General features: G+C 36.4%; 2 protein-coding genes and 1 long non-coding RNA gene across 4 annotated transcripts; 2 read left to right on the top strand and 1 right to left on the bottom strand.

Annotated features, from left to right (window-relative positions):
- The first annotated feature begins 360 nt into the window (after positions 1 to 360).
- Positions 361 to 8,724, top strand: LOC117918298 (glycine-rich domain-containing protein 2-like). Its single transcript, XM_034834835.1, has 9 exons — positions 361 to 469; positions 962 to 1,135; positions 2,870 to 2,987; positions 3,089 to 3,343; positions 3,873 to 4,328; positions 4,960 to 5,507; positions 6,759 to 6,957; positions 7,610 to 7,765; positions 7,865 to 8,724. Exons 2-9 carry the CDS (start codon positions 978 to 980, stop codon positions 8,411 to 8,413), a joined length of 2,439 nt encoding a protein of 812 aa, XP_034690726.1. The 5' UTR covers positions 361 to 469; positions 962 to 977; the 3' UTR covers positions 8,414 to 8,724.
- A 1,814-nt stretch (positions 8,725 to 10,538) lies between these two features.
- On the top strand, positions 10,539 to 17,888 carry LOC117918548. 2 transcript variants are annotated; one of them, XR_004651884.1, is made up of 3 exons: positions 10,539 to 10,862; positions 11,036 to 11,082; positions 17,662 to 17,888. It is a non-coding gene; the product is annotated as an uncharacterized LOC117918548 (long non-coding RNA). The 2 variants fall into 2 exon arrangements; XR_004651883.1 differs by having other exon boundaries at positions 10,539 to 11,082.
- A 382-nt stretch (positions 17,889 to 18,270) lies between these two features.
- Positions 18,271 to 21,212, bottom strand: LOC117918547 (transcription factor GTE2). The gene is made up of 3 exons (XM_034835278.1): positions 19,411 to 21,212; positions 19,129 to 19,327; positions 18,271 to 19,041 (listed from the first exon to the last, which is right to left on the bottom strand). Exons 1-3 carry the CDS (start codon positions 20,977 to 20,979, stop codon positions 18,956 to 18,958), a joined length of 1,854 nt encoding a protein of 617 aa, XP_034691169.1. The 5' UTR covers positions 20,980 to 21,212; the 3' UTR covers positions 18,271 to 18,955.
- Between the last annotated feature and the right edge of the window lie 5,514 nt (positions 21,213 to 26,726).

The raw sequence follows: 26,726 nt of genomic DNA, 5'->3' as shown, positions 1-26,726 counted from the left end.
CACATTCCTTGAAAATTCTAAATTCAACAGAGACACAATGAAGCAATTACTGGGAAAGAGTGAACAGATATTTGACCATAATTAACCTTCATTTTAATAATTATGCATACAATGAAATTGTGCACATATTTAATGATATTATATTTAGGTGATGTTTGTTTTTTATTTAATAAAAAAAATTAAAATATTCATCTTATATAATTAAAATAAACTTGTTTTTGTTTTATTTTATTTGGTGTACATCGGGTTGAGTATTAATTATTAATTATTAAGAGAGGGGGGACGGGTATTTCCGTCACCTAAATTGCTTGTACCAGAAGGTAGTCAACCCCAATTCCTACATAAAAAGCCGAGCAGAGGTAATGGCAGCGAAAGAAAGAGATACCAAACCCTGGTAGGAGGAGCCTTTTCCGATCACCACTCGTCTTTTCCGGCGTATCAATCCAAGCTTAGGAATCTTGCCATTCCGGTACTATTTTTTTTATTTTTTATTTTTCACATATTTTACTAATTTTTATTAAAATCCGTCCAATTAAGAATGTCAACGTTGTTATCTATCGCAATTTGTTGCTAAGAAAAAAGGCGATTTTCTGGTTCTCGACTTTTTCTTCTTTCATTATAAATCTATAATCATTTTTTCTAAACTGTAATATGTGATTGTAATTTTGTTTGTTTTTGATTCACTATTATTACGTCCCTATAATTCTTCAGCTTGAGTTCCGAATCTTCGTCACTCTTATTTTTCGCTTGATTAATTATTTTCTTTTCATCGATTGATAACTCGCCGAATGATAAAATAAAATTGCTGACCCCCAGTTTCTGCTTATGTTTACTTTATGCCCAAGAATTGGATTGATTGGTCATACCCAGTTATGAAGATTATGAAAAGAATTTCGTATGAGGGTACCTTTTGATTAAACTTGGGGGAAGTTGTGGATCATGCATTAATGCTTTATTGCAGTTGACGACGTTGGGAGATGGAAAAAGAGCAAGAGTTGGAGTGGCTTGAAGCCCAAAAGATTGTAATAAGTGAAGATCTTGTGGCCGTTGCAAAAATGCAGCTTCAGTTCCTTGCAGTTGTTGATAAGCACAGATGTCTCTATGATGGTCCTACTTTACAAAAAGCCATCTACAGGTAGGCATTCTAAGGAGTAATTGTTTTCAATTCTTTGAATTGTAGTTTGGTTGAATTGTTTGATAAATTCAATTAGTGGTTCCTGCTTGAAATTTTAATTTGTCATAGTTTTTTCGTGTTATTTGGGTAGATAGGCTAAAATAATCATCAAATTGCAAGAATGGCGTTCGTCCTTAATTTTGCTGAAAGATGACCCATTTTGGACTCTTTTACCCTTAATTTTTTTTTTTTTTACCCTTTTAATTTGTCTCCCTCTAAAAGCACATCTTCTCACTTATTTTGTTCATTTCATTTTTTTTCCCACTCATTTATCTTTCAAATCTTTTTTTTTTTTTTTTTCTTTCCCACTTTGACATTGATCCCAATGTATTCCCTCTTACTACATGGCTTCATCTCTAAGTGTGACTTCAAACTTTTCTTCTTTCTCGTTTCATGAACATCCATTATATTTTTCTTTCTTTTCATGAAGGGTGTTCACCTTAATTGCAGGGGAGTTAAGTTTTGTTTTAAAAAAAAACTAAATAAAGTTAAGTTTTCAATCATAATGATAATTTGAACTATACTATAGTTAAGTTTTATTTAGAAAAAACATAATTGATGTTAACAGCCCATTTGGTAGTGATTCTAAAAAGCGCTTCTAATTTTTTTAATACTATAGCTAAATTTCCCTTTCATCTATACAAAACTTGATGATAATGACCTGAGCTGCATTGTGGTTCAGTTTCATTTTAAAAGGAACTTAAATGAGGTTGAGTTTTCGTTGTATCTACAAATCTTAAAAGTTTCAATACAAATGTAAAAACCAAAAAACAAAAAAAGAAAATCCAAACAATGCAAAAAGAAAAAGAAAAAACCCTAACAGAAACATCTACAAATCCTAAATGCAAAAAATCTCAACTAAAAATAATTGCAAATAAAAAACAATAACAAAAACACCAGAGAGAGAGAGAGAGAGAGCACTAAGTCAGAATGGGAGGGAAATGAATTGGGAATGAGAGTTAATGTCGTTTTTATTGAAAGAAAGAAGGGCAAAAATGGGTTAATTTAAAAAAAAAAAAGATGAAGAAAGGTTATTTTTCCAATTTTAAAACTATTTGAGGTCTTTTAACCAAATGTCTCTTTTTTCTTTGTTTTGTAGGTTCTTGGTTCTTGCTAATTGATATTCTATCACAATATTTGTATGTGAGATTGAGTACATGGGAATTGTGCATTCATGTTATGGAGAAAAGAGTACATGTAGGAATGTTTGTTGATACTTAAGTTGACTGATAACATGTTAGAATTTTAGTTGGTCTTTTCATTACTTATGATCAGTAATTATTATCATGTTAGCAGTAGCCATATATTTGAGGCAAGAAGAATATAGCTCTTTGGTGTTGACTGAAGATCCCTGCACGGAATGAATGCTTGACTCAAAATGTAGAGGGAAGAAATTTTATATGTATAAATTTTAGGCTTGACTGTCAAAGGACTTGGTTGTTTTCGTAGTTGTTTAGTAATCTGTTAATTTAATCTTTGCATCTCAGCATTTGTTGCTGCAAGATTTTTGGTTATTCAGACTGTTGTAAAACTGGCATGCTTTCATTATGAAAGCTTTGTTTTAATATTCTAAAACCCAGGCATTTCCAAGCCACTAAGACCTGCCTTTTTTTTTTTTGTATAGATTTTCATTTTGGTTGTTGCTTATGCATATATCATATATGTGCTTTTTCCATTTAACAATGCTGATTTCAGGTATAATGCTTGCTGGCTTCCCTTGCTTGCCAAACATTCTGAGTCCCAGATCTTTAAAGGACCCCTAGTTGTTCCTGTGGATTGTGAATGGATTTGGCATTGTCACAGGCTCAATCCAGTAGGTTTCTGGACTAAAACATATTTTGCTTATTGTATTTTATTTTCTATTTTTGTCTTGCTTGTTAGAGTGGAGTTTTCTAATCTATTTTTGTTGTTCAGGTGAGGTACAAAACCGACTGTGAGGATCTTTATGGTAGGATTCTTGATAACTACAATGTTGTATCTTCTGTTCAAGGGGCTTCAACAAGTGAAACTGAAGAAATATGGAACACGATGTACCCCAACGAGCCCTACCTCTTGGACTTGACAAGAGATTTTTCAAAGGATACATCTGAAAAAATTTCTGGATGTGAAAAACATACCAAATATGATTTGGTTTCAGCTGTTAAAAGGCAGAGTCCTTTCTGTTACCAGGTATATGAGGAGGACATTCTTGCTGTTTCCTTACTTATGTCATGATTGCCTAAAGCCAGTCATCCATCATGCTTCTCTTTAATAAAAAAATCAGCTAATAAATATTGCCAGGAACATTTATGCCAAAGTTGACCCTGTGATGAGGTACCACTTTTAACATTAGGCTTAAAGTTGACCCCTGACGTAGGCCTGTAATAGCTAGAAATTATGATATTCAACATCAAATGCTGTGCTGGTTATTGAACCTCTTAAGCATTCTTGTTGCCAATGAACTTGAAAACATGACTATTTCAATTTGAAGACCTGATATTTTGTTAATTTCATCAATCACCTGGGCTTACCTGATATCAATAAGCTCTATATCCTAGTTAACCATTATCTTTTTCTAGGTAGCTACTCCATCCTCATAGATATGCTTGCTGTCCTTACATTTGGCCATATGTTTATGAGCATTACTTAAATGCTCATGGACTCTGTACTTCTCAAATTTTATTTCAAGATTATCAGCTTACATGCATATTCCTTGCAGGTATCCAGGCCCCATATGAATAATCAACATTTTCTTGAAGGAGCTGTAGCCAGATACAAAGGTTTTCTATATCTAATCAAGAGAAACAGGGAAAGATCCATAAATTGTTTCTGTGTTCCGACTTACGACATTGACCTTATCTGGCACTCTCATCAGCTGCATCCTGTTTCTTATTGCAAAGACCTGTGTAAATTAGTTGGCAAGGTATTAGAGCATGATGACATGGTTTCAGACAGAACAAAGGGGAAAAAGTTAGATTTTGGGTTTTCAGAAACTACCAAGCAGTGGGAGGAGACATTTGGTTCACGTTACTGGAGAGCAGGAGCAATGCATAGAGGCAATGCTCCCTCTCCTCTTACAACCACTCCTTACTCACCCAATATGATGACCAAGAAGGTAGTTGCACCATATGATTGTCAGAAAATAATCCAGCTTCCTGAGGTGAAAGTTGTGGAGGTAGTTTCTACATACCTTTTATGCCCTTTCTCACTTGACACAGTATTCTTTATTGTCTATCAGTTGCATATTCTTCAGGTTTCTTCTTACTTTCCTTTCTTTTCCCCTCTTTTTCTTTCTTTGGTCCCTTTCTTACCTACATTGTTTCTAAGCCATAACAAAATTTAGGAAAGGAGATGAACCGTAATGTCTAGCTTTGGGGCTAAAACCTAGTCTATAGAAGCTTCATGTTATTGGCCTAGGTGATTAACGTCTTGCCATCACATTTAAAAGTTATCTGATTTAAGGTCACATCAGGGCTATGGTTTCCTTTTCTTAAAATGAATCCTATTCTAAAGGAATATCTGGTCTTGCATTTTCTCAATATTATGCAGGAAAGGATTCTAATTAGAAAAATTAAGTTATAGCATTTATAAATGGAAAAAATCAATATCCTAGAATCAAATTAAGCTATATCATTGAATTGAAATTTCAAGTATGCTTTTGAAACTGGAGATACTATGTTGAGTTCATTTAGGGGGTCAAGTATGGAAGGCTTATTGCTCTAATCCTTCATATCATGGCAGATCAACAATCCAGATCACTTAAAATTTTCTGAGGTTTTTATTTTTTGTCACCTATTCTTTTTCAGGTCCTTCTGGAGATTGTTGGAGTCAAAAACTTACCAGTGGGACATAAAGGAAGCCTCTTTGTTTCATTTAGTAAAACACAGCCGGACACAATCTTCAATGCTAAGCAAAGACTGACCATTTTTTCGGAGTCTGGGGAAAAGCAGGTTGCTTCTTTCCAGTGTGAACCTACAGGAGAGCTGCTGTTTCAACTTATATCCCATTCACCTTCCAACTTACCCAACTTACCGATACCGAGGCCTTCTAAAAAGATGGGTTCCACTTCGCTCTCCCTGCGAGAGTTCCTTTCCCCAATTTCTAGACTCTCTGTAGAAAAATGGTTGGAGTTGGTGCCTAGTTCTGGAAATGTGAGTGCTAAGCCAATATGTTTACGAATTGCTATCTCGTTCACTGTTCCAGCCCTAGCACCACGTATCGTTCACACTGTTTGTTCTCGGCCATTCTTAAGAAGTTCATGTTTTTTCCCACTTCCTGGAAGGATCCAACATGCTAAGAGGTGGACACGTGTTATTGATGAAGCTGGAAGTGAGGTCATCAGCCTCCAAATGAGGTATTATTATATAGATTTCTATGCCAGAAACTGAACTATAACTCTACCTGCCATATCTTTGCAGTGGTCTGTTGAGATTTATGACTGTCAAGCATGCCTCTGCAACACACATTCACATAAATATTAAGCTAACATCAAACTGACAGTCTATTGATTTAACCATATGCATGTTGAGGATAAATTTCACCAATCATTTGGTCCCAGTTAACCATGACTGCAGGAACTGTTAGGCATGTGCATACGAGAGGCATAATTATAAACTTTAAGGGTCTGTTTGGCAACTATTTTTTAGAATAATTTTTTTGTTTTCCAAAACAAAAAAACTGGAAAACACATTTGGCAACCAAAAAACAAGGTGTTTTCAGAAAACATCTTTTAGTTATTTTCACTTGTTTTTTTAGAGTCGTTTTAAAAAATAATTATACAAACATGTATAATTATTAAAAATAAAGCTCCAAACATAAAAATTATTTTTAAAACAAATTTAAAAATATTAAAAACAGGTTAAGACTTGTTCTATCAAACGTTAAAGAACAATTTTAAAAAAATGTTCTCAAAAACTATTTTTTAGAATTGTTTTAAAAAATTGTTACCAAACAGAGCCTAAATCTCCAATGTTTAATGTCAGTTGTTATGATCCTACTTTGATTGGTAATTTTTTAATAATCAATTTTCCTAAAAGCTTAAGTTGTTGATAGGTGAGTGCTTGAGCTAGGGGCCTTTAGTTAACAAGACTTCAATATCAAGTCGAATAACCAATTTTCTTAAAAGTTTGGTCTGTTAGGATTTGGGCCCACAACATATATTATACTCCAACAATATTGTTATTGTAGGCCAACAAGTGTTCAAGCATGGTGATCATATGATGAGCCAATTGGAATATTGGAGTTGGTAGGTGGATTCTATCTGGAGGAGGTCCATGTATATGTTAGCATTGTCTTTCCTATATTGTTGTCACAGATGGTCAACCTTAAAAATCTCCAATTGTTATTGAATAATAATTCAAGAGGGATATTATAGCTTGGAGGTGGATTCCACCAGGAACATGTGCATGGATATCAGAGTATAAATACTAGATTATGAAGCATTTGCATTCTTAATTTAAGAGTTCTCACATAACTAGCTTTAGGGAACATTGTGCATCTGTTATGCATACTTCACAATAGCATGTTACACCCACTGATGGTTGCATGTTATTTACCATTCTGAATCCCTCAATTGTACTCATTACTGGCTTGTCTTGCGATTCAGGGATTCAAAAAAGGGAACTGCAAGAGACACCTCTGTTTCAAGGAGAGAGGTGATCGGTGTTACTACATCTCTTGAAACAATTACTCTTGCACAGTTCTTAGGCACTGGGTGGTCATTGATGGATTATAATTGGTGCCTTAAGTTTGAGAAGAAATCTGGGAAAGATGGCCACCTCTTTGAGCTCGTGGGGAATAGGATGGTAAGCATGTATATTCTGGTTTCATTACTTCCTTTGTTATCTCATCTTATGAGGCTTGTTACATTTTTCATGAATGAGTGTGATCTATAGAATGCCTTTCTATAATGCCAGAACATCTCAAAATGAGTGTTGTCTAAACTAATCATGCAGATATATTACACCTTAGTGTTTGCTTTCAGTTTAACTTTCTCACCTATACTATATTAAATGAAAAAAAATCTGGTGAGAAGTTCATGCTGGCTGCAAACCCGTTCCTCTCCTTCTGTGGATGTAGGATCAGCAGAGTAAAGCCAGAATCTCAATGTTTGTGGTGTCCTGAAGAAACTAGTATATATAATATACTGGATTTTTAGTGCACAGGGTTTCATGCTATCTACGGGGTTATCCTCTGGATCAATCCTAGTTTCAGGACAATAGAACTTCTCACTTCTATTTGTTCTTTGCTAAGTTCTCACTTTACATATGCATTTTTTATCATAGACATTGCATAGCGGCACTGAAACTTGTGTCAGGTAGTAGATTTCATGGCATGTGATTGACAATATGGTGCTTGCCTTGGACATTAATATGCAATGTCAGATCTGACATTCCTCATTGTTTTGTCATTCCAAGAGACTATTTAAAGATTTATCCTGACTACTTAATGGTACAGGTGAAAATTTACCCTGGTAGAAAGCTGGAATTCGAACACAAGCACTGTGAGAGGCAGAAAAGTGACCATGGCTTCCTTACTGCAGTTGAATTCTCTGCAGAAGTTCCTTATGGAAGAGCTGTGGCATTGCTTGACTTGAAATCTGGATTTCTCAAGGTAGACTTCCATTGCTGATCCATTTTTTATAATGAAAAAGTTCCTCACTTAACTTTTGGCAAATAATATTCTCCATTTTTTTAAAATGAATTTCTCAAGGTGAATGAAGAGTGGTTAGTGCTGCCTGGGATCATATTGGTCTTCATACTTTCTGATATTTTGAGGAAAGAAGGATGTGATAGCTTCACTGTCAGTGAAGGCAATTTGAAAGAGACAGAAAATTTAAGTGGGTGCTATGAAGATGAAAAACCCAACCTAAGCAATACCATGGGACTGGAAGTGGAGTCGAAGATGGAGGGGCCTGAAGGAAATGCAGTCATGCCAGAGGAAGGAAGGTCACACAGTGGAGGATGTGGCAGTGGTTGTGGTGGTGGGTGTGGAAACATGTCAAAGAGTGGTGGCTGTGGTGGGTGTGGAAACATGGTGAAGAGTGGTGGCTGTGGTGGTGGTGGTTGTGGTGGTGGCTGTGGTGGTGGTTGTGGTGGTGGATGTGGCAGTAGGTTTAAGAGTGGTGAGTGTGGCATTAGCTTCAGGACTGGCGACTCCACTGGTGAATCTAGATATGGAACCAACGCTGGTAACCCCTGCACGGGCGAACACTTAAGGGAAGCACCACCCACTCAAATGAATGCAACAGCTGTTGCTTAATATCGACTTTCTTAAAGTCCCTAGCATTATGGAATAAGCAGCAATAAACTTATCACATTCTGATAAGATTCTTGTAATGTGTGTTATGGGTTCCTCTATGTACAGGGTTTTTACCAACATCAAGTGCAACTAGCATTTGGAGTTGCAGCTGTGTGCCTTCTTAATGTAATGTGTAAATGGACCCATTGGGTTCTCTTCTTCTCCTATTCCTCGATGTAAAGTGTGATGGAACTTTTCATTGCCCAATAAGTATGGCACACAAAGAAATAAAATTATAAGGCGTGACCATCAGACTTAGCTGGAGCTTTTAATTTTCTGATCCACGAAGTATTTATTTCACTGTTGGAGCTCAAATTTCTGATGTATGCTTTTCCACTTGGGTGTCAAGTGTACTGCAAAGCATTGTTGTTGTCAAGGTTTTATTGGATTCCCTAATGCCCTACACACCGTATGAATCACCCAAAAAGCCAAAAAGTAAGAAAAAGCTACCCTCATCACAAGGATCATATTCAAAAAGTTGTATTAGTTATGGACAAAGATCATTGATTTATTGTGCATGCACACGTGTTAGAAACCCGGAAATGAAACAAACAATGTGCATAAGGTATAAACGTCTTTACAGAATACATTCTTATGTGACATTCTTCTTCCAGTAAAAGAATATATAATTCTTTGATTCGAGTTACCAAGTTGATTTTTATTCAAGGATAATAATTAGGTGATCTTGATTGACATAATCTTTAATGCACATTTGTATTGCTAATATTTTTTATAACTTATCTTTGTAGTCAAGATTCAACAAGCACTAATGATAAATGTAATCAATTACAAATTTGTCTTTCCACTACTTTGAGTTTGCAAGTTCAATCGAGTTCACAATCCTACGAGCATTATAAAAATTGGATGAAGAGAAGTATAGAAGTTTGAACACTTTGAAGAAACTTCACATTTCCTTATTCAAGTCCATGACTTAACCTTTAAGTTTGTGCTTAAGTTTGCATTAGAAATGTAATAAGGGGATTTACCCCTTAAATCATTTGATGCTAATGAACATTTTCCTATGTTAGGGAAATCCAATGTCCTTACCTCATAGTTGTTTAAGTGATGATTAACTTATGTTTAATGTACCATTTCACAGGTGTTGATGAATGAGTGTGCATCAATATATATTGGTTTAAAAGCAAAGTATTATTACTGTCTTTGTCTTACTATGGGTAATTAGATTAATAGAAGTATTTTATAATGATCAAGTAATGACAGTCTTACCATTATTGCTTTTCTATACACATATGGCTTGACTTAGAATGCAAAAGGGAATTTCAAATGATAGAGATAAGAAATAGAAGTGTCTCATCAAATGTGTTAAAAATTTATGCACATGAATTTCAAGTTCTATGAAATCAAAGAATAAGAAAATAAAGAATAAATTTTAATTTATATCAATAAAAATAAAAATACAACCGTGTATGATATTCTTTCAATTAAAGAATACATTATCTTTTAATTCAATTTTTCGAGTTCATATTTATTTAAAGATAATAATCACGTACTCTTAATTTGACTTATTCAAGAATTTATTAGATTTAATTTTTACTCTTTTATTTTATGAATCTTCTTCAAATTTAAGAATTCACTTTATTCAAACAAATTTAAATACAATTGAAAAACACTTGGTAAAACTTTTTTTTTTTAATAACAAAATAAAAAGATTTATTCCTTTCATAATTATGAGATTTTTTTCTTGAAACCTCATGTGGGGGACCAACAAGGCAGTCCACACCCAACAAGGCAACAACTAAACACCACCTCGTGTTTGATGGAAACAGAGGAATTAAACGACAACGTTTCATCACCCGTTTTTGACATGGTAGCAAATGGGTTGGTACGTCGTGTATCGCCTCATCGTTCGGCCAGCCGTGTCTTTTTGACCCGCTCAAACTCAAAGTAAAATTCATTCACTCTTCAAAACCCACCAAAAAAAAAAAAAAAATCTATATTGATTTGGAGAAATTTCACAACACAAATTCATAAATCACTTACCCATTTAGTATTATCTTTGTGGCTTGTTTTCCAAGACAGCGTTCCCACCATTCCTCTTTGATCTCCTGCCTTTTTATGGTATCCGGGACTAATGATTTATATTCGTTTCCTATAAGGAACTGTCCCTGGATCTATTTCCATTTTTCATTTTCCCTTTTCTTTTTTCTTTTTCTTTTCTTATATATAAATTTTTAAATCATTGCTCCATATGAAAGCCAAATGATTCTCAGTTCTTTTCTTGAAACTATTTATCAAATTTATTGGGTTGTTACTTCTTGTTAATGGTTCGTTTCATAATTTTAAAAGGGACAAGTAGCTTTGAAGAACACTGCACAAAATTTATTTGGGTCTGTGCAGGATTTAGGACCATAAACCCCTTCAACAAACCTTCAGACTTTTGAGATTCACAGTAATATGACTTATTAAAACTCATACAGTGAATCTGTCTGTCTGTCTATATCTCTCAAGCTTAAGTCAATATTCACTTTCCTTTTAGACTCATTTAGATTGATAAGGTTTTCCTGTGGTTTGGGCATTTGGCAGAGAATGAAAAATATTGATGCCGTTTTCTTTTGATTGCAGGTGATTGGTATATGTTGATGAAGATTTAGGCATAGCAGGAACCTGAGGTATGTTTTCTGGATTTCTTCTGTGAGTGGTTTTTACTCAGCTTTGGTGTTGTTCTGTGCTGGATCTGTTCTGATGAACTACAGTGGATACTCTGCCATTTTTTTTGTTCTTTTTGTAATGGGGTATTGTTGGTCATATGGGTGTTGTATTCTTCTCCATTCAAGAAACTAGACACAGGGCTACACCCAATTAAAGAAAAGTTAAATTAATATAGGCATTCTGGAGCATGGGTGAAAGATATTTTTCTTCCCTTAGTTCAGCAAAATGTAATGTTCTGTAACTTCTGTAGGAGCTCCCTTTCTAGCCGAGTACTGCAATTTGGTGGAATTCCTCTGTAGAACCTAAATCCTAGAAGATTGGGTTATTTGTGCTGTGCTAGGCCAATGAAGGCATCTAGTTGTTTCAATTGAATGGCAGTCATAATTTTGATTTGAAATCTATAAAACGTGGTCTCTAATTTCCTTGAATCTATGGCACAAGTTCTTTGTTGATCAAGAACATTCATTGGGGAAAAAAAAATTACCATGATTCTTCTGAAAGTTTGATATTAATAGTGTTTACGATAATAATATTGTTATATTACAAAGAGAGATGAAGACTAATGACCAATGTCTAATTCAATAGAAGATATGGAAGAAAACCAAATGATTACTCTTCCTGTTATGCATAGGTGTCTCGTAGAGTTCAATAACACAATTAATTTGTCCAATCCCTTCCATATTAGGCTTTTACATCTCTTTTCAAAAGAATGATAGGTTCTTCCTTCACTATCTCTTCCTCTTTTTCTTGATAAGCAAAGAAAAATATATTAGAAACACCTAAAAAAAGGCTCACAAAAAAATACACATTGTATACAAAGGCACCAAAAGGCCAACCAAAGCTAAGGGATAAACAAAAAATTTCCTGGACTCACTTAGAGCTCAAATCAATGAACTCTAGCATGAACAAATAGCTATCACCTATGTACACTCTAACCCATCCCTAAAAAGTATACATGAAGTGCTAATTGGTAGCTTGGTCCCCTTTTCCAATATTTTCAAAATTCTCTTGTTGCTTTCTTTGCAGATGGTCCAAATAAACACAAAGAAGCAGTTTTCTGGGATTTTTTCTTCTTCTTGACAAAATATCTATGCCAGCCCAAATAGAGCCAAAATGGGCTATCACAACATAATTGCTTTTGTGTGGGGAAGGAGGATATGATCAATGGTTTCTTCATCTCCTTTGCACAAAAAACATCTATTCTAGATTTATCACCCCCTCCTTTTAAGCTAGTCTAATGTTAACATTCTCCCCCTTGTGGCTTCCCATGCAAAAAGGCCTGCCCTCACTAGGACCCAAGAAATCCAAGTCATGCTTGTATGAACGTCTCCAGTTGTTGAATGGATGAGTAAGAGATTTTACTAAGAAATTGCCACATCTTGATTTTAGTTGAACCATCTAATCCTTTATGTCTATGCAAATCAATTGTTCTTGTAATCTCTTGAAAAAGGCCTCCACCTCATCTATTTCCCGTCATGGATTTGTCTTGTGAATCTAGGTTTCCGACCCCCCCCATTCTTCTCCCACATCTCGGCTATCCTATCCAAGTATCTTCTCTTGTTCTTCCTAGAACAGAATACTAATAAAAGAATCACTGAACTTGATCTCAATTTTTTATGCAGAATTTAGAATCTTTTACTTTGAATTGCTGATTCTAGAATCTAGTTAAACTCATGAAAAAGGGATATCATGAGTTTGGAAGACTCATGAACCATCTAATCCTTTATGTCTTTGCAAATCAATTGTTCTTGTAATCTCTTGAAAAGGGCCTCCACCTCATCTATTTCCCGTCATGGATTTGTCTTGTGAATCTAGGTTTCCGACCCCCCCCCCATTCTTCTCCCACATCTCGGCTATCCTATCCAAGCATCTTAAATTTTTATGCAGAATTTAGAATCTTTTACTTTGAATTGCTGATTCTAGAATCTAGATATGACATCATCTTAAAAAAAGGAAAAAAAAGTCCTTAAAAGTGCATCATAGTTAATAAAGTCTTCAAATGTGGCTTTCTAGTTAGTTTTTCTAGTTGGAGAAATGTATGTTAGCTCATGTAGAATTAAAGAGATGGTGGAATAGTAAACTCTTTAGTTAATGTGCCAATACATTCTAAAAACTAGATATAATTTAGTGGTATGTGATTCATTTTTCCTAGGCATATTCTCAGAATGCCATGGCCTTAATCTTCCAACCTTGTAGCCACATGGAAAAGGATAATCAATGGCATATCAAACTTTACTCCATATGAAATGATACATTTTGGGGGTGTGATGGTACCAGCTCATAGTGTATAAGTGAAGGCTCCAAAGCCTGATTCCAAGATTTAAAACTCTTATATGACACTCTCAAGCTGTGCGGGGTCCAGTTGGGTGGTTTCTAGTCATTTAGATGTGTTTAAGTTTTCTTGTAAATGGTTTACATGTTTAAAGTAGAATGAAAGCCAAGTTATTACGGGGATTAACATGGTATTACTATTCAAATGATTGTACTAAAATTGGAGTGAGATAAGAAAGATTTTACATCCTTTTTTACTTGGTCTAAATTAAGGGCTGAGAATCTCAATATCCTTTTAGTTTAAGGGAAAGGATTAATTATTTTTATGGAGTATAAGCCTACAACAGTGTTAGACCTATCTCTTTTCGAGGATAATGATAGATTAATGAGAATTCGGAGCTTTGAAACTCTTGTAGTGGGTGTGATTACTTAGGAAACGTTCAATATGAATGCCTAGGTTTTCTCCTCCTGCTTTTTCTTCTTTTCCTTCATTTAATTTCTTTGAGAATAATGATTGGTTTGCTGTTTGTTACTTAAACCACATATAAGCCCTTGATCAACTGGAATTAACTGTTAAATTTAATCACAGATTTTTATTCTGACCAATTTTAGTCACTCTCAAACCTTTCTAAGCAATCCCTAATTAATATTCTTTTCTCAAGTTAGTGCCAGTGTTGGTTTGTTGTGTTTAGGGGGAACTAGTTTAGTATTCTCTGGCTGCCACTCAAATTAAAAATGAGGCTTGCTTTGTGCTAATTAATGCTTCATGTGTAATCAGACTTGTAAAAATTGCATATGAACTCCTGCTATTGGTCTGGTCTATCTTAGTTTGCTTTGATTATTTTGTGCAACCTATGAATGGGAACCTGGAGTTGAGATGCATGATTCAAAGATTGAAGTCATTATCTTGGCCCTAATTTTCCAAACATTTTACCAAATCTTGTCAATGATTTATGGATAAATGGAAATATATTTCTATATACTTACTTGTTCAGGTTGCTGGTAATCCTCAGAGTATTTTCTCACTTTGAGTTAACTGGAAGCACAAGCCTTCTAATGCATACCAAAAGTCTCACTGTAGATTGTCATAATAATATGAGTGGGTAGTATGATCAATTGCTTCCCCTTTTTCCTTTTATTATATCTTGCTAAATACTTCTTTCTTGACTTTATAATATGTTCTTGAAGTCATTCTTCTTCAATTCACCAATGGAGATGATTTTTCAACTTTCAAACCTCATAACTTCCCCGAAACTTTATCCCTCTGTAGATTGTTATACTAATGAGTATGAGATCAATACATGAGTCTGAGTAAACACCAGAGTGTGAGAAAATAGGTTTCTATTGCCTTTCCAGAATGCTTTACTCATTGGTTTAAGATGGATTTACTTGTAAGTGAATTTAAAAAGGATTGGAGGGAGGATAGTTTGGTGGCATTAAGACAAGTAACCTGTGAAACTATTTTGGCGGTTTGAGTTGCCTTGTAAATAGATCAAACAGGATCAATAGCAAATCTCAATCAATATGGCAGACACATTTTTCTTCGATTCCTTCATTTGGCCTTGTGGATGAAAAAGGGATAACAATAACTTCAGGGCATGTTTGAATATCTTTGTGCAGTTGTCTGTTTAAATATGAAGTATGGTGGGCATACATTTTATTTAGTTTCATCATGTCATGTGAACAGGAAGTTATTGAATGATTATGAATTGTGGCTTGAGAAGATTTGAAATTTCTTCATTTGGATGAGGTGAAACTTCTGTTACTTTGGGTTAGGAGACACAACCTAGCAGGGGTAGGCTGAGGATGGAGACTGAATAACTTCCTGAAGTTTCTTTTCAATCCTCTTCATAGGAAACTTGTAAATGAGACCAAGAGATGTTTATTAAGCATTTTGAAGACATTGCAGTCATTCTTTACAATCCTAAAACTTTTTAACCATAGGTTGTGGGTGGAGTTTCTTTTGGTTCTGGAATAGGGATAAATGTGAAGTGGCTAGAACCACATGGTCAAGTCAGAGGAAACCTGGCCAAAGATGCTGAACACATTTTGGGTTACCTGATTAGGAACTTCTTGTTGTAGATGTTTTTCTTGAATAGATAGAACAATAAAATATTATTTCTATTGTTAATGAAAGATACCAGGTGCTGATGATTAACCTACTCACATCTTTCAATTTCCAAATCTTTGTACAATCAATCCATCTTTTCCATCCCTGTCTTGCATCATGATGAAATTAGAATGCTGCCTAGTTGAGCCCTAGTTTTTTGTTTTATCCGAAGCTGAATGCAACATCTTAAGCTTGCAGTTAGTCTCAAGAAATGAATATTGTAAACCTTTATACTTCCCTATATGTCTAAACTTGGCATATACCATCAGTCTTGATCTCCATCTTAATCAATCTAGTTTTGCCTGTTTTCCTGAAAAGTTTGGTGTCACATTTGTTTGTTGTTTTGGGAGGTTCTGGTTCACCTTTATACCAGATGCTTTGTAGGTGTCTAATTGTAGCATGATCTGCCCTTTTCCTTGAAATTGAAACTCCAAAGCTATGTCCCAGATCATTACCTTGAAATTTTCACTGGATTTTGTTTAAAAGATTCATATGCTTTTGTGTGCTTCAGCAAACTAACACTTTTGAAAGTGTACAGATGAAAATGGATAAATGGTAGTCAGGCAATTACGCTGAGGCACTGGGCTTCTTGCTTCATTATCTTTCAATTTATTTATTTTTCTTTTTTTGGGTCAAATATTCTTTCAATATCCATCTGCCCTTTTTCTCACTGCTTTCCCAAAGTCCTTCAAAATACAAACTACCTTTTTATTCAGTGTTTTCCTTGAAACTTCCTCAAGGAAAGTGATGTGATAAAATGGCCCACGGGATTCTTTTGTTCCTGAGAGAAGACGTGTTCTTTAGCAGTGAGTTGGCCACCTTTCGATGCCTTAAAAACATTTCAAGGTCACATCTTTGATCTTGACTTGCCCTCTAAAAGGAGTAGAAACACCACATCACATATTTGGCCTTGCATGTTCTGACTATTTATACTTCCCAAATTTTAGATCCTCTTGCTGCTCACCAATGTCAACCCCACATTGATCTCCTACTGAGATTTATAATCAGGCAAAAGAATGACACCCATCCCAACCATAATTTATAGAATATACAATGCCTTCTGATTAAAAGAGTTAATAAAATGACTTTAAATACTACCCAAAATTGAGATACCATTCTGTCTCAGTAGTTCTTGAGTTTTATCAAGAAGTGGAAGACAGCATCTTAATCTTGAGGTTATTCTCACAAAGTAAAGATGTTCAAATGTCTCTTTTTATCCTCCTCTACATGTATTACTTTAAAAATTTTGGAATCATCTGAATTACATGTCTCCATTTCTCTCACTTTTCGTCAGCTTTCCTAGAAAAGTCTGATTAGGGTCCCAGTTGTCTTTGTTGGTTAATCCTTTGCTGAGACCACCTTGTTTTGGGAACTTTCTGTTTCATTCCTGGATCAGGTGCTTTCTCATTAGGCATTGCTTCTTGTTGTAAGATATTGTCCATCTTGGTTGACACTTGATTTCAAATTCACTATATTTTGTCACTGAAGATTTTGGCTTTATGTGTGCTTTCAGTACTGAAACTCGAGAAAAAGAATGGAATCGACAGCACTGATGTTTGTTTCAGAAATAGTTGTTAATTTTCTTAAGTAGTAGCAAATTGTCATTATCTTTGAGCCTTGTCTGTGAAGCTTCCTAAAGTGAAGTTATTAACTTGGCCCACAAGCTTTTCTTGCAACTGGGGGGAAATGAGTTCTAATGGTAGTGAGTTGTCCATGTTTGGTGCTTGAATCATTTGGGATCACATGGATGATCTCCACTTAACCTCTAAAGAAATGAGTATTTTTAATTTTTTTCCATTTTCTTTTTTCTGTTTTGCCATGATAACTGATCATTTACATGTTTCAAGTTACAGACACTTGAGGGGGTGGGGTTGTCATGCCTGTGGGGCTTGCTGTGCATACGAATGAATATACACAGCAGTACAACCCGGCAAAAGTTTTTTCACTCACTTGGTTATTTATTTCTGTATAGGTAGCTAAATACTTGGTTGGTTGTGTTGATTTTGTACCCATGATCTCTCTAAATGTCATAGCAAATAATTTTGTGGGGGTTCAATTCTTGAGATATGAATGCAAGCAATGTCACAATAATATGCAATTCTGAATTTGTTACTCTAAAAGTTTCATTTTTAATCTGAGTCTTTGGATTTTCTGAAAGATGTGTGTTAGAGGCATGGCGGAAATTTGGGGGCTGAAGCCTGGAGAGTCCAACGGGGAAAGCAGTACCAGGTATACATCAAACAGCCATGTTTTGTAAATATTACATGTTTACATAATTTCCCTATGTTTTTGGCTACATGGAGTGTCGTTGAGATTAATGTTTTAGTTCATGGTTGACAACTCTTCCAAAGGAAATTGCAAACTGCCTGTTGCCCTTTTTGCCTTTATTGTAGCCGCCAGTTCTGAACAAAAACCACAAAAAAATGTGAAGCATAGATGAACTGGGTGGGTGCTCTTGTTTTTCGAAGTCTTCAGCCTTCAACACTTGTTGCTTCTTTTGCCTTTATTGTAGGCGCCAGTTCTTACCAAAAACCACAAAACGCTCTTGTTTTTCCAAGTCCTCCTCAGCCTTTTAACACCTGTGAACCTGTTTTTGACACATTTTTATCATTAAGTAAATATAGTAGAGAACTGTGAAGAAGCTTACAATTGCGGCTCCATCTCCTTGGCTTTAGATAGGGTCAAATCAGCCCGACAGGGTTCCATCTCTGAAATTATGCCAAAATGGACATCAAGGCCATCAATTGGCTCAAGAATCACAAGTGGATAATGGAAGAAGGAAATTGTTGGGTATTCATTAATTCAATCAAAGGAGGCTAAAAAGCATAAAGAAAAGCTCGACAAAGGTGAAGAAGGAGATGAGGGCAAGGTACATAGCTGTTTTTTTCCTTTCAGAAAATTTCAAAAAAAAAAAAAAAAGACCACATGCTATCTCATTCATGGGTAAGGCAAAGGTTTCTTTTGCTCTTTGATCTCTCTGTACATTTTTCTGCTATGCGTCTTGACCACTCCGAAAATCATGTGGTGGTGTTATACCCTACAAAAAATATCTCAACCCATCCTCTTCTCACTTCTATCTGGGTCCCCTGCACTAAAAACCTACCCTATCTTCTAACTCCTACTATCTATCTACTTCGTTCATCTCCTGGTTTCTAAAAACATCTCCTGGATTAAGGCCATTCTCTCTTTACATATGGTACAAATGGAACCCCCACCAATCTCTCCAGCTCACTCCAGTTTCTCATCCATTCTGTACCATCCAAAACAAAAAAACAACATAGCAAACAAAGCCACAAAGCCACAATTCCGAGAACACTTCAGAACCCCCTCAATCACCTGCCTGCTTCTAGAAGTTTCCTTGTCCATGTCAAGTAACTTCTCAGTCTCAATCACACATCCAGTCCTCCCTTCACTCCAGAGTTGAAACTTGTCCACACTAATAATCAATCATTTTAGGTCACAGATGCGTCCTTGGATTCTGCACAGGGCGAATGAACACTGTCTGCATCAGAATCACTCCCAGAAGAACTGCCTGAATCTGAAAATGCAACAAGCCAATAATGAGGAGCCAGAAACAACAATGCCTGCAACAGACAAGAGAGTAACCACAAGAGAGAACCCATACCACTGGATGAGGAGTCATCACTACTAGAACTAGAGCCACTGGAACTACGTGAACTGCTGCTGGCATAAGCAGCATCTTTGTCTATCTCCACAGGTGGGAAGTGACTCACCGGCATCTCCTCTCCAATATCAACATCCTCCTCCCCTATTTCACCTTTCTTGTTCTTCTGCCCCGCGTCAGGATTATCAGTCACAGGAGACTGCACTTGAACATCATTAGTCAAATCATATGCACAAAATATGCAATAGAAATGGGGCCTCCTTCAAGTAGCAATGACATTACCTTGTTGAGTTGGGTAGCCAGAGTCTGGTTCATAATAAGTCCTTGCCTCCTAATCTTGCTCTCCATCTTCTTATAGTTGCTCACGAACCTATCAAGCTCCCACAATGTCTCAATGTCAACAGCCTCAATATCAAGCTCGATATCATCCCCATCTTGAGCCATGTGGGGATTTCTCTTCCTTATGATAGCCACCAACTGCTCCATCTTCTCGGGGGGCACATTCTCAAGATTCATCCCCAATTTGGCCTTCTCCTCAAAGCTCATCTCCCTTTTGACCTTGTCCTTGGCCCTAGGCTTTGGTAACTTTCCGGATGATCTTGGCACCAAGGGATTCACAGTTGGGGCTGGGGCAGGAACAGGTGCAGACATTGGCATCGGGATCTGAGCTGATGGAGGCTCCAAATGTGCAGCTTGTGCTCTGACCGTATCAGATTTCTTGGCCATCCTAGATGGAGCTGGAACTGGAGCCAAAGGCCAGTGCCTATGCCGTGCTTCTTCTACCTCGTTCTCAAACTTTCTGTAGGCGGGATTGAACATCTCATCAAAGAGACTGAGAAGGTTTTCCGACATATAATACACATCTTGGCCTTTGGGATTGTAAAGCATTGCATTTCTGAAAGTTAACCGAACATCTGAAGCGAAATCAAGTGGTGACAAGTATACTTTTCTTTCAAGCTTGGATTTCACACTGCCCAAGTCCATTGGCTGCTTGACTATCTTGTGATAATCGTGAAGCCCTAATCCAACCACATCGACCGGCTTATTGAACACCCACCCGAACTTGTGCTTCATCAGCTTCGTCAAGATCTGACCACACCTTCTCATCATACTCGACACAAGTTTGTCCATTAATGGCTCCGGCTCCGGCATCGGACGCTTTGAATCTCTACCCGAGGCAACCGGTAAGCTACGTTTGCTTCCCGAAACCTTCTTACTTTTCGGGGATACAGTTTTATTCTTTCCGATCAAGAATTCGGACGGCGGATAGCATTGGTTCGCCTTGGGAGTACGCTTCTCCTTGGAGGCAGCCGCGCCGGGCGAATCCAATGCGTACTTGATTTGAAGAGGCGGTGGTCTAGGTGTGGAAATGGCTTCTCTGCCACCATGGCTGCTAGAAAGGTGAGGAGCAGGGTATACAGATCTGGATTCGAAGTCTCTCGATTCGATCCGATTCCTCAGGTTCCTGACCTGGTCCAGCTCCAATAACAAGCGCTTCTTTAGCTCCTTCAGCTCTCTTCTCGAATACGCACCGAGATTGAAGGTGACATATCCACCCTGAGATGACTCCTTCCGATCGTTGAGGCTAATCGCTTTCCGGTTGAGTGACGACGAATCATTGGCCACGGGTGAAAGAAGAGAGGCTGCCGGTGGCTCGTTGGTGCGGCGAAACTGAGCCTTGCTTGGAAGATCATGGATCTGCCTACTAAGATTAAGATCAGAGTTAGGGTTAGGGTTAGGGTTAGGAATGAACTTGAGACGAGAATTGTTGTTGTTGGTGTATTTCCTCATATAAACCTTTCGTTCCCCCCAATACGCTTCATTCCGACTAGCCAAAACGGCCGATGCCATGTGCAATCAGGGTTCCGGTGCCGGATTCGTCGGATACCGGCTAATCGCCGGCGAAAAACCTCGGTCTCTGGGAATGGCGGGAACTCATGTCGGGGCGCCGGGAGTCTCAACTACCACCGGCCGGAGAGTAACTGCAGGAAAGAAGGCATAAAAAAGGCAGAGAAGCGTGAAAAAGGGGAACGTAGGGAGTAAGTCACGAGGGCTTCGATGACCCTCACCAGAACGAAGAACAAGAGAAGGGCACCCCCTCCTCTTAAAGGCAGCCAGATCTACCCGCTCACATGTTGGGCACATCCTCAGCCATCGATGCTCTCCGTATTCATGATCCAACGGTGAGAGAGCGTTTCATCGCTGCCCGATCAATTGACCGGCCCCTCTGTCGGGGACGGCCTGGATCTGGCGTTGGATACATGTGGCAGAATTGGGACCGCAGATTGCGTGAGAATTTAAATTTTGAGGGGTGGGGGGTAAATATGGAAGGGGAGGATGGTGTCATTGACGGGGTGGTGGGGAGTGATGAGGTGGACGTAGGACCCAGCTGTTAAAAAATATCTTTTTGTTGGAGGGTGGAGGGAATCTTCTCCCGCCAAAATCAGGGGGTTCATTTTGCCAAGTTATCACCGCAAATGGGATTGCATTTGGCTGCCACGTCGGCATTCTTATGTAGAGTGTGTTGTTTGTGCGAACGCATAACGTTGTTGTTGTTGTTGTTGATGTTGGAGTTGCACAAATGGCTTAAAGATATGGATGGCGTACCTCGTGTCGGAAGAACAAAGGCATCGCCAACCCATATTTTAAGTTAACCCCACAATTTTAAACCACCATATCAATCAATCACTATAACAGCACAATATTTTTGTATTAAAAAAAAAAAAGAAAATTGCCTTTTTTATAAAGGCCGGCGACGACATTGCTGCAGACTGGCTGGCCCCTCGGCCCTTCAATTATGCTTCTATGTTGGCCCAATTCCACAGCCTCCATTGTTACAAGTACTAGTTTCAGATTATTTCTCCTGCTTTCCTAAATACTAATTACTCCCCTTTCAAAAAGATATCTTATATGAAATTATTTGGAAAGAGAGAAGCTGACATGAAATTGTTTGATCCCTGCTGGCAAATCACCACATCAAGTTAGTTCCATTATAATTTCTGAATGCACCAAAGTGAGATTTCATGATGTGATTGAGGTCAATGGAGAGATGAAATTTCATGCCAAGTTAAAAGCATTATAGTTCTGGATCCCGACATCGGTTCATTGTGCAAGTGTTTTCAACATCAAATCAGTCTCTTGTACTACGAGTGATATGAAGTTGCTGGTTTTTCTACCGCCACGTCTCGAACTGATCAGTTGGTTTATGCTGCTAGCTGTGTGACCAACTCTGACCGGAGAAAATGAATGTGCTAGCCCTGTCTTTAGCATTAGATTGCAGTCAAGCCACGGAAAAATATTTACAATATTTGTAATTGAAGAACCAACACTAACCTGGGTTTCCAAAGACAGCGCCACCGACTTCATCAACCACCTTGGTCATGGTCGGCCAGTACCATAGCCATCAATACGTGATTCCTTACCCTCATCACCACATCACCATTCTTTCCCTCTCATGGCCGGAATTTGAAATCGACAACTCCATTTATTGATAGACCCAATGAAATTGCAGCCCCGTCACCATGACTTGCCTAAAAGGGTTTGACTCCTAATTGCATCCATCTCTTCCATGCATGTACAATGACAGGCAAGGATTTGAAGAGAAGTGATCGTGACCTTGAAAAGTGAAAGAAGAGTTAGGGATTTAAGGGATTGCTTGGCAATATGATTATGATGAGGAGAAAACGTTTTGTTGTTGTAGGGCTATACCAATTGGCGCACGTCAGAACGGAACGGGATAATTCAAAGCCAATCTTGTGGAACTACCAACTCTGGGTGTGATCACAACAATTAATGCAAGAATATAAGCTTTAAATGTGATTGATTCTACTCTCATAATTACAGTGCATATAAAGCCTTATCCCCAAATCAAGGATCCTATGCATTAATAAGACATGCAACAATGTGGATTGGTATGGTTGAACTTACAAAACTGGACAAACCAAGGCAGTATAAGAACTCAAAGATTGTTGCGAGCCAAGTACATAAGTGATATTAGTCTTTATTTCTGCTTACGCTGTCTCTATTTGTTTTGCCTTCTCACAAATGGTCCATGGCTAACTTGATTATCGAAGAGGGTCAATCAAACCTACATTCATATTCTAACAAGTTATCTTCTATATTGCAAAGGAAGGATACACTTTGGGATGGATTGGCCACTTTTCCAAGAGGCCATAATAGATTGACATTGTTTATGGGAAGTAATAGAAAAGCTAGAGATGATAGTCATGGTGCAAACTTACACAAGTGATAGGCAATCACAAGAGGACTTTCCATCATGGATGCAACTTAAAATACATATAACCATAATGGAAAAGAGATGAGCAAAGAAAAGAAAGAAACCTTGCAAAGAATAAAGGATCTAACAAAACAAAATGAGGTATTAGCCCAAGAAAATACTAGGCAAAAGGGTGAGATAATGTCAGTTCAACAACTTACTTTGCAAATGTCAAAGAGAAGCTATATGCAAGAGAATAAGCAACATGAGAAGGAAATAGATCAAGAAAAATTGCATTTTGGGCAAAATATAGGGGAACCAATCGATTTGGTGGTTAACTGATTGAGGTGGTTTAAGGGGTAATTTGTGTTCCTTTGGCAATGGCCATTGATTGAGCTATAAAGACCCAATGGTTGCTTGTTTTCCACGACCATTTAATCAATTAATTGAGCGAGTTAATTGAACAATGCAAACTATGCTATAAGGCTCCTATACTTCATTTATTGTAGAAGGATTTGTTCTAAACTATTCTTTAATCATTAGTTTAGATCTAAAGAATATTTTGAGTGCACATTAAACCAAAATCTGCATCATAGTGCACCTCAATCTTAGTTTCTTTGTATCAAATTGAGTCAAAATTGTATACTAGAATCAATCTTCTTTCATTTATATCCGTATAAGGCATTGTCAAGTGTGAGAACAATTTGGGAGCTCAAGAGTGAGATATCTCTTGAGAGTGTCCATTAAAACCATAATCTAAGGGAAAGAGTTTGAAGACTTAAGTCTTTAAAAGTCTTGTTGTCGTAAGGGTTTTATGAAACCATAATCCAAGTATAAATCTTAAATGCTTAGGTTAAAAGTTTTGTTAATGAAGCTCTCACTCAGTTAGAGTTTGAGAAGACTGGATGTAAGTCAAGTTGCATCAAATCACTATAAAAAGTTAAGTTTGCATTTTTATATCCTTTCTTTATTTTATATGCAATTGCTCTTCCATCACATTTACTATATTATAACATAAAATTGTCACTTGCATTTTCAATTGTTTATATTTATAAAAAGTGATTGACATCCAATTCATCATATTTGGATGATTACCCTAGGTTGATTAGTACATAAACTTAACGAACTGCTATTGAATCTCCTTTCTTTTTCATATAAGGTGTTAAACTTGGTATTAAATCCAATATCGGTTTAACATCATATCATTTGGGTTTAATATATGATATAACAAATTTTTGTTTGGTGTTACTAGAAATGTTTATCATTTGGTATTGGAAATTTTGACGCCACAATGTGATATCAATGTTGAACTATTTTATGTTGTCTTTTTTTCTTTGTTAGTTGCATGTTTGTCATTGGTTTTGGGCTTTTGAAATTTTTTTCCCATATGGACTTTTGAGGTCGTTTTTACTTAAGATGTCTTTTGAAATCAAATGTTCATGCAGTCCTTTCATACGATCTACACGTTTCTCACATTTTCTCTTATAGATTATCACCCATCATTTCATGTCATAGTTAATTTTCATTTATGTATTTATTATCTTCTATTGGTGTTATATCTATCAATTAATTAATAGAATGACAAAGTTTTCTTAACTTGTCTAATAGAGACCAAATTTAATTTGAGCTCATTAGAGTGTCTAACACCTATTAGCATAAAATTTTTAAAAGCATGATATGATATACTAAATTTAAAAATTTTATTATTTATTAATAAATTTCCAATTCACTTTTATCTATCCTCATTTCATGCATTATATCTTATTGGAGTCAAAATATGTGCTCTAATAACATATATTTGATATTATTTATGCACTAAAGGACATTCAAATCACCTAACTTGACCTAAATCGATGCTAAGGCCCTAACCATGAGTTTAACTTATACTTTGGAGACTTATATCAGGTTCAAGGAAAGAAAATGGTGTAAGTTGAATCATTTTAGATTCTAAAGATCAATAAATGACTAAATGAGGAAACAAATGAGTCAAGACTTATGGGCCATGAGAAAAAACAAGATGAGGATATCATGAGTTTGGAAGATGAGAAATGACCATTATGGAGTAAAAAAGAAGGCAAGAAAACATGAGAAATGAAATATGAAGCAAGATTTAGCTGCATGGAAATTTGGAACTCAAAATCTGGTGGCAACATGTACTCTGACTTTGAGGACAAATTTGGAGTATTTCCTGAAGTCCATTTTAGACATACTATATATCATTTCGAAGCTCGGAAAGCTAAGAGTCCAAGCTTTAAACGTTGTACAAATCGGAGCTGAAATGAATAAGTTATGGTTATTTGAAGACAATTGTGCAAAGTTGAAGGGTCATTTTGAAATGATTTCGAAATTCAAAATCCAATTTGAAATGACCCCAAATTCGATTTCACCCACTACCACTTTGATGTTTCGGCTCCTCTACCTCGATAATTGCATCCAGGGCACTCCATCCGCCTTAAGTGGGCCCCACATGACTAGAAATCACTATTTTATTTTATTTTAATCATTTTTAGATAATTATTTTTGTAATAAGTAGTCAATAAGAGTGTGTCACATGTTAGGTAATTGATGATATTATATAAACTTTCTTAGTTCTAGGTTTTAAAGAGATCTTGGATTTTTATTTTTTTTCAGAGAGTTTGACATTAAAAGTAGAAGAAGACGAAAACTTTGATTTGTTTTTTTTTTCTTCTTTATTAAATATATTGTTTTTAGTTTCTTTTGATTCAAATTATGAATTTTTACCCTATTATGGATTGTGAATGTGACATCACCCCCATGAGAGGCTAAGAAGCCAACTTGGGGCTTGAAGCATGAAAACTTAAGGGTTAGGAAACCTATAGAGACAATGGGTAAATTATTGTAACAATGAGATTAATTATTGGTTGGGTGACAATTTATCATTTTTTTTTATCTTATCCTTGTGAGTTAGTTTAGGGAACGATATAGTAGGTTATTACCTAATACTAGTGATTCTTGATAATTCTTGATCATTAGTTATCCTTGTCTTCTCTATTGTTATTTGCCCCAAAATAAAGTTATAAGGAGTAGGAAATGTTAAAAAGTCAAATCTTAAACTGGTAATCAATTTCATTCATTTGATGGTTTTAGAAATTTGTTTTAAAAATGAAAAATTAGGTTTCGAATACAATTTTGAATTATAAAACTCAACTTGATCGCGAGTGGCCAAGGATCCCAAAACCCTAAGATTATATTACTTAAAAGACCCTTATTTTCTCTAATTTATATACCCTAGGTTGGATTGTGGAAAGCCTCAAACTTGAATCAATTGAATTTAAAATCAATATCCATTTTGTTATTAATTTAATTTCTTTTACTTAGTATCACATTATTCACATATCGTTTTTCACTTTATGATTTAAAT

Source organism: Vitis riparia, chromosome 7, assembly GCF_004353265.1.
Source record: "Vitis riparia cultivar Riparia Gloire de Montpellier isolate 1030 chromosome 7, EGFV_Vit.rip_1.0, whole genome shotgun sequence".
NCBI classification, from domain to species: Eukaryota; Viridiplantae; Streptophyta; class Magnoliopsida; order Vitales; family Vitaceae; genus Vitis; species Vitis riparia.
This window is presented reverse-complemented; position numbering and strand designations above follow the sequence as displayed.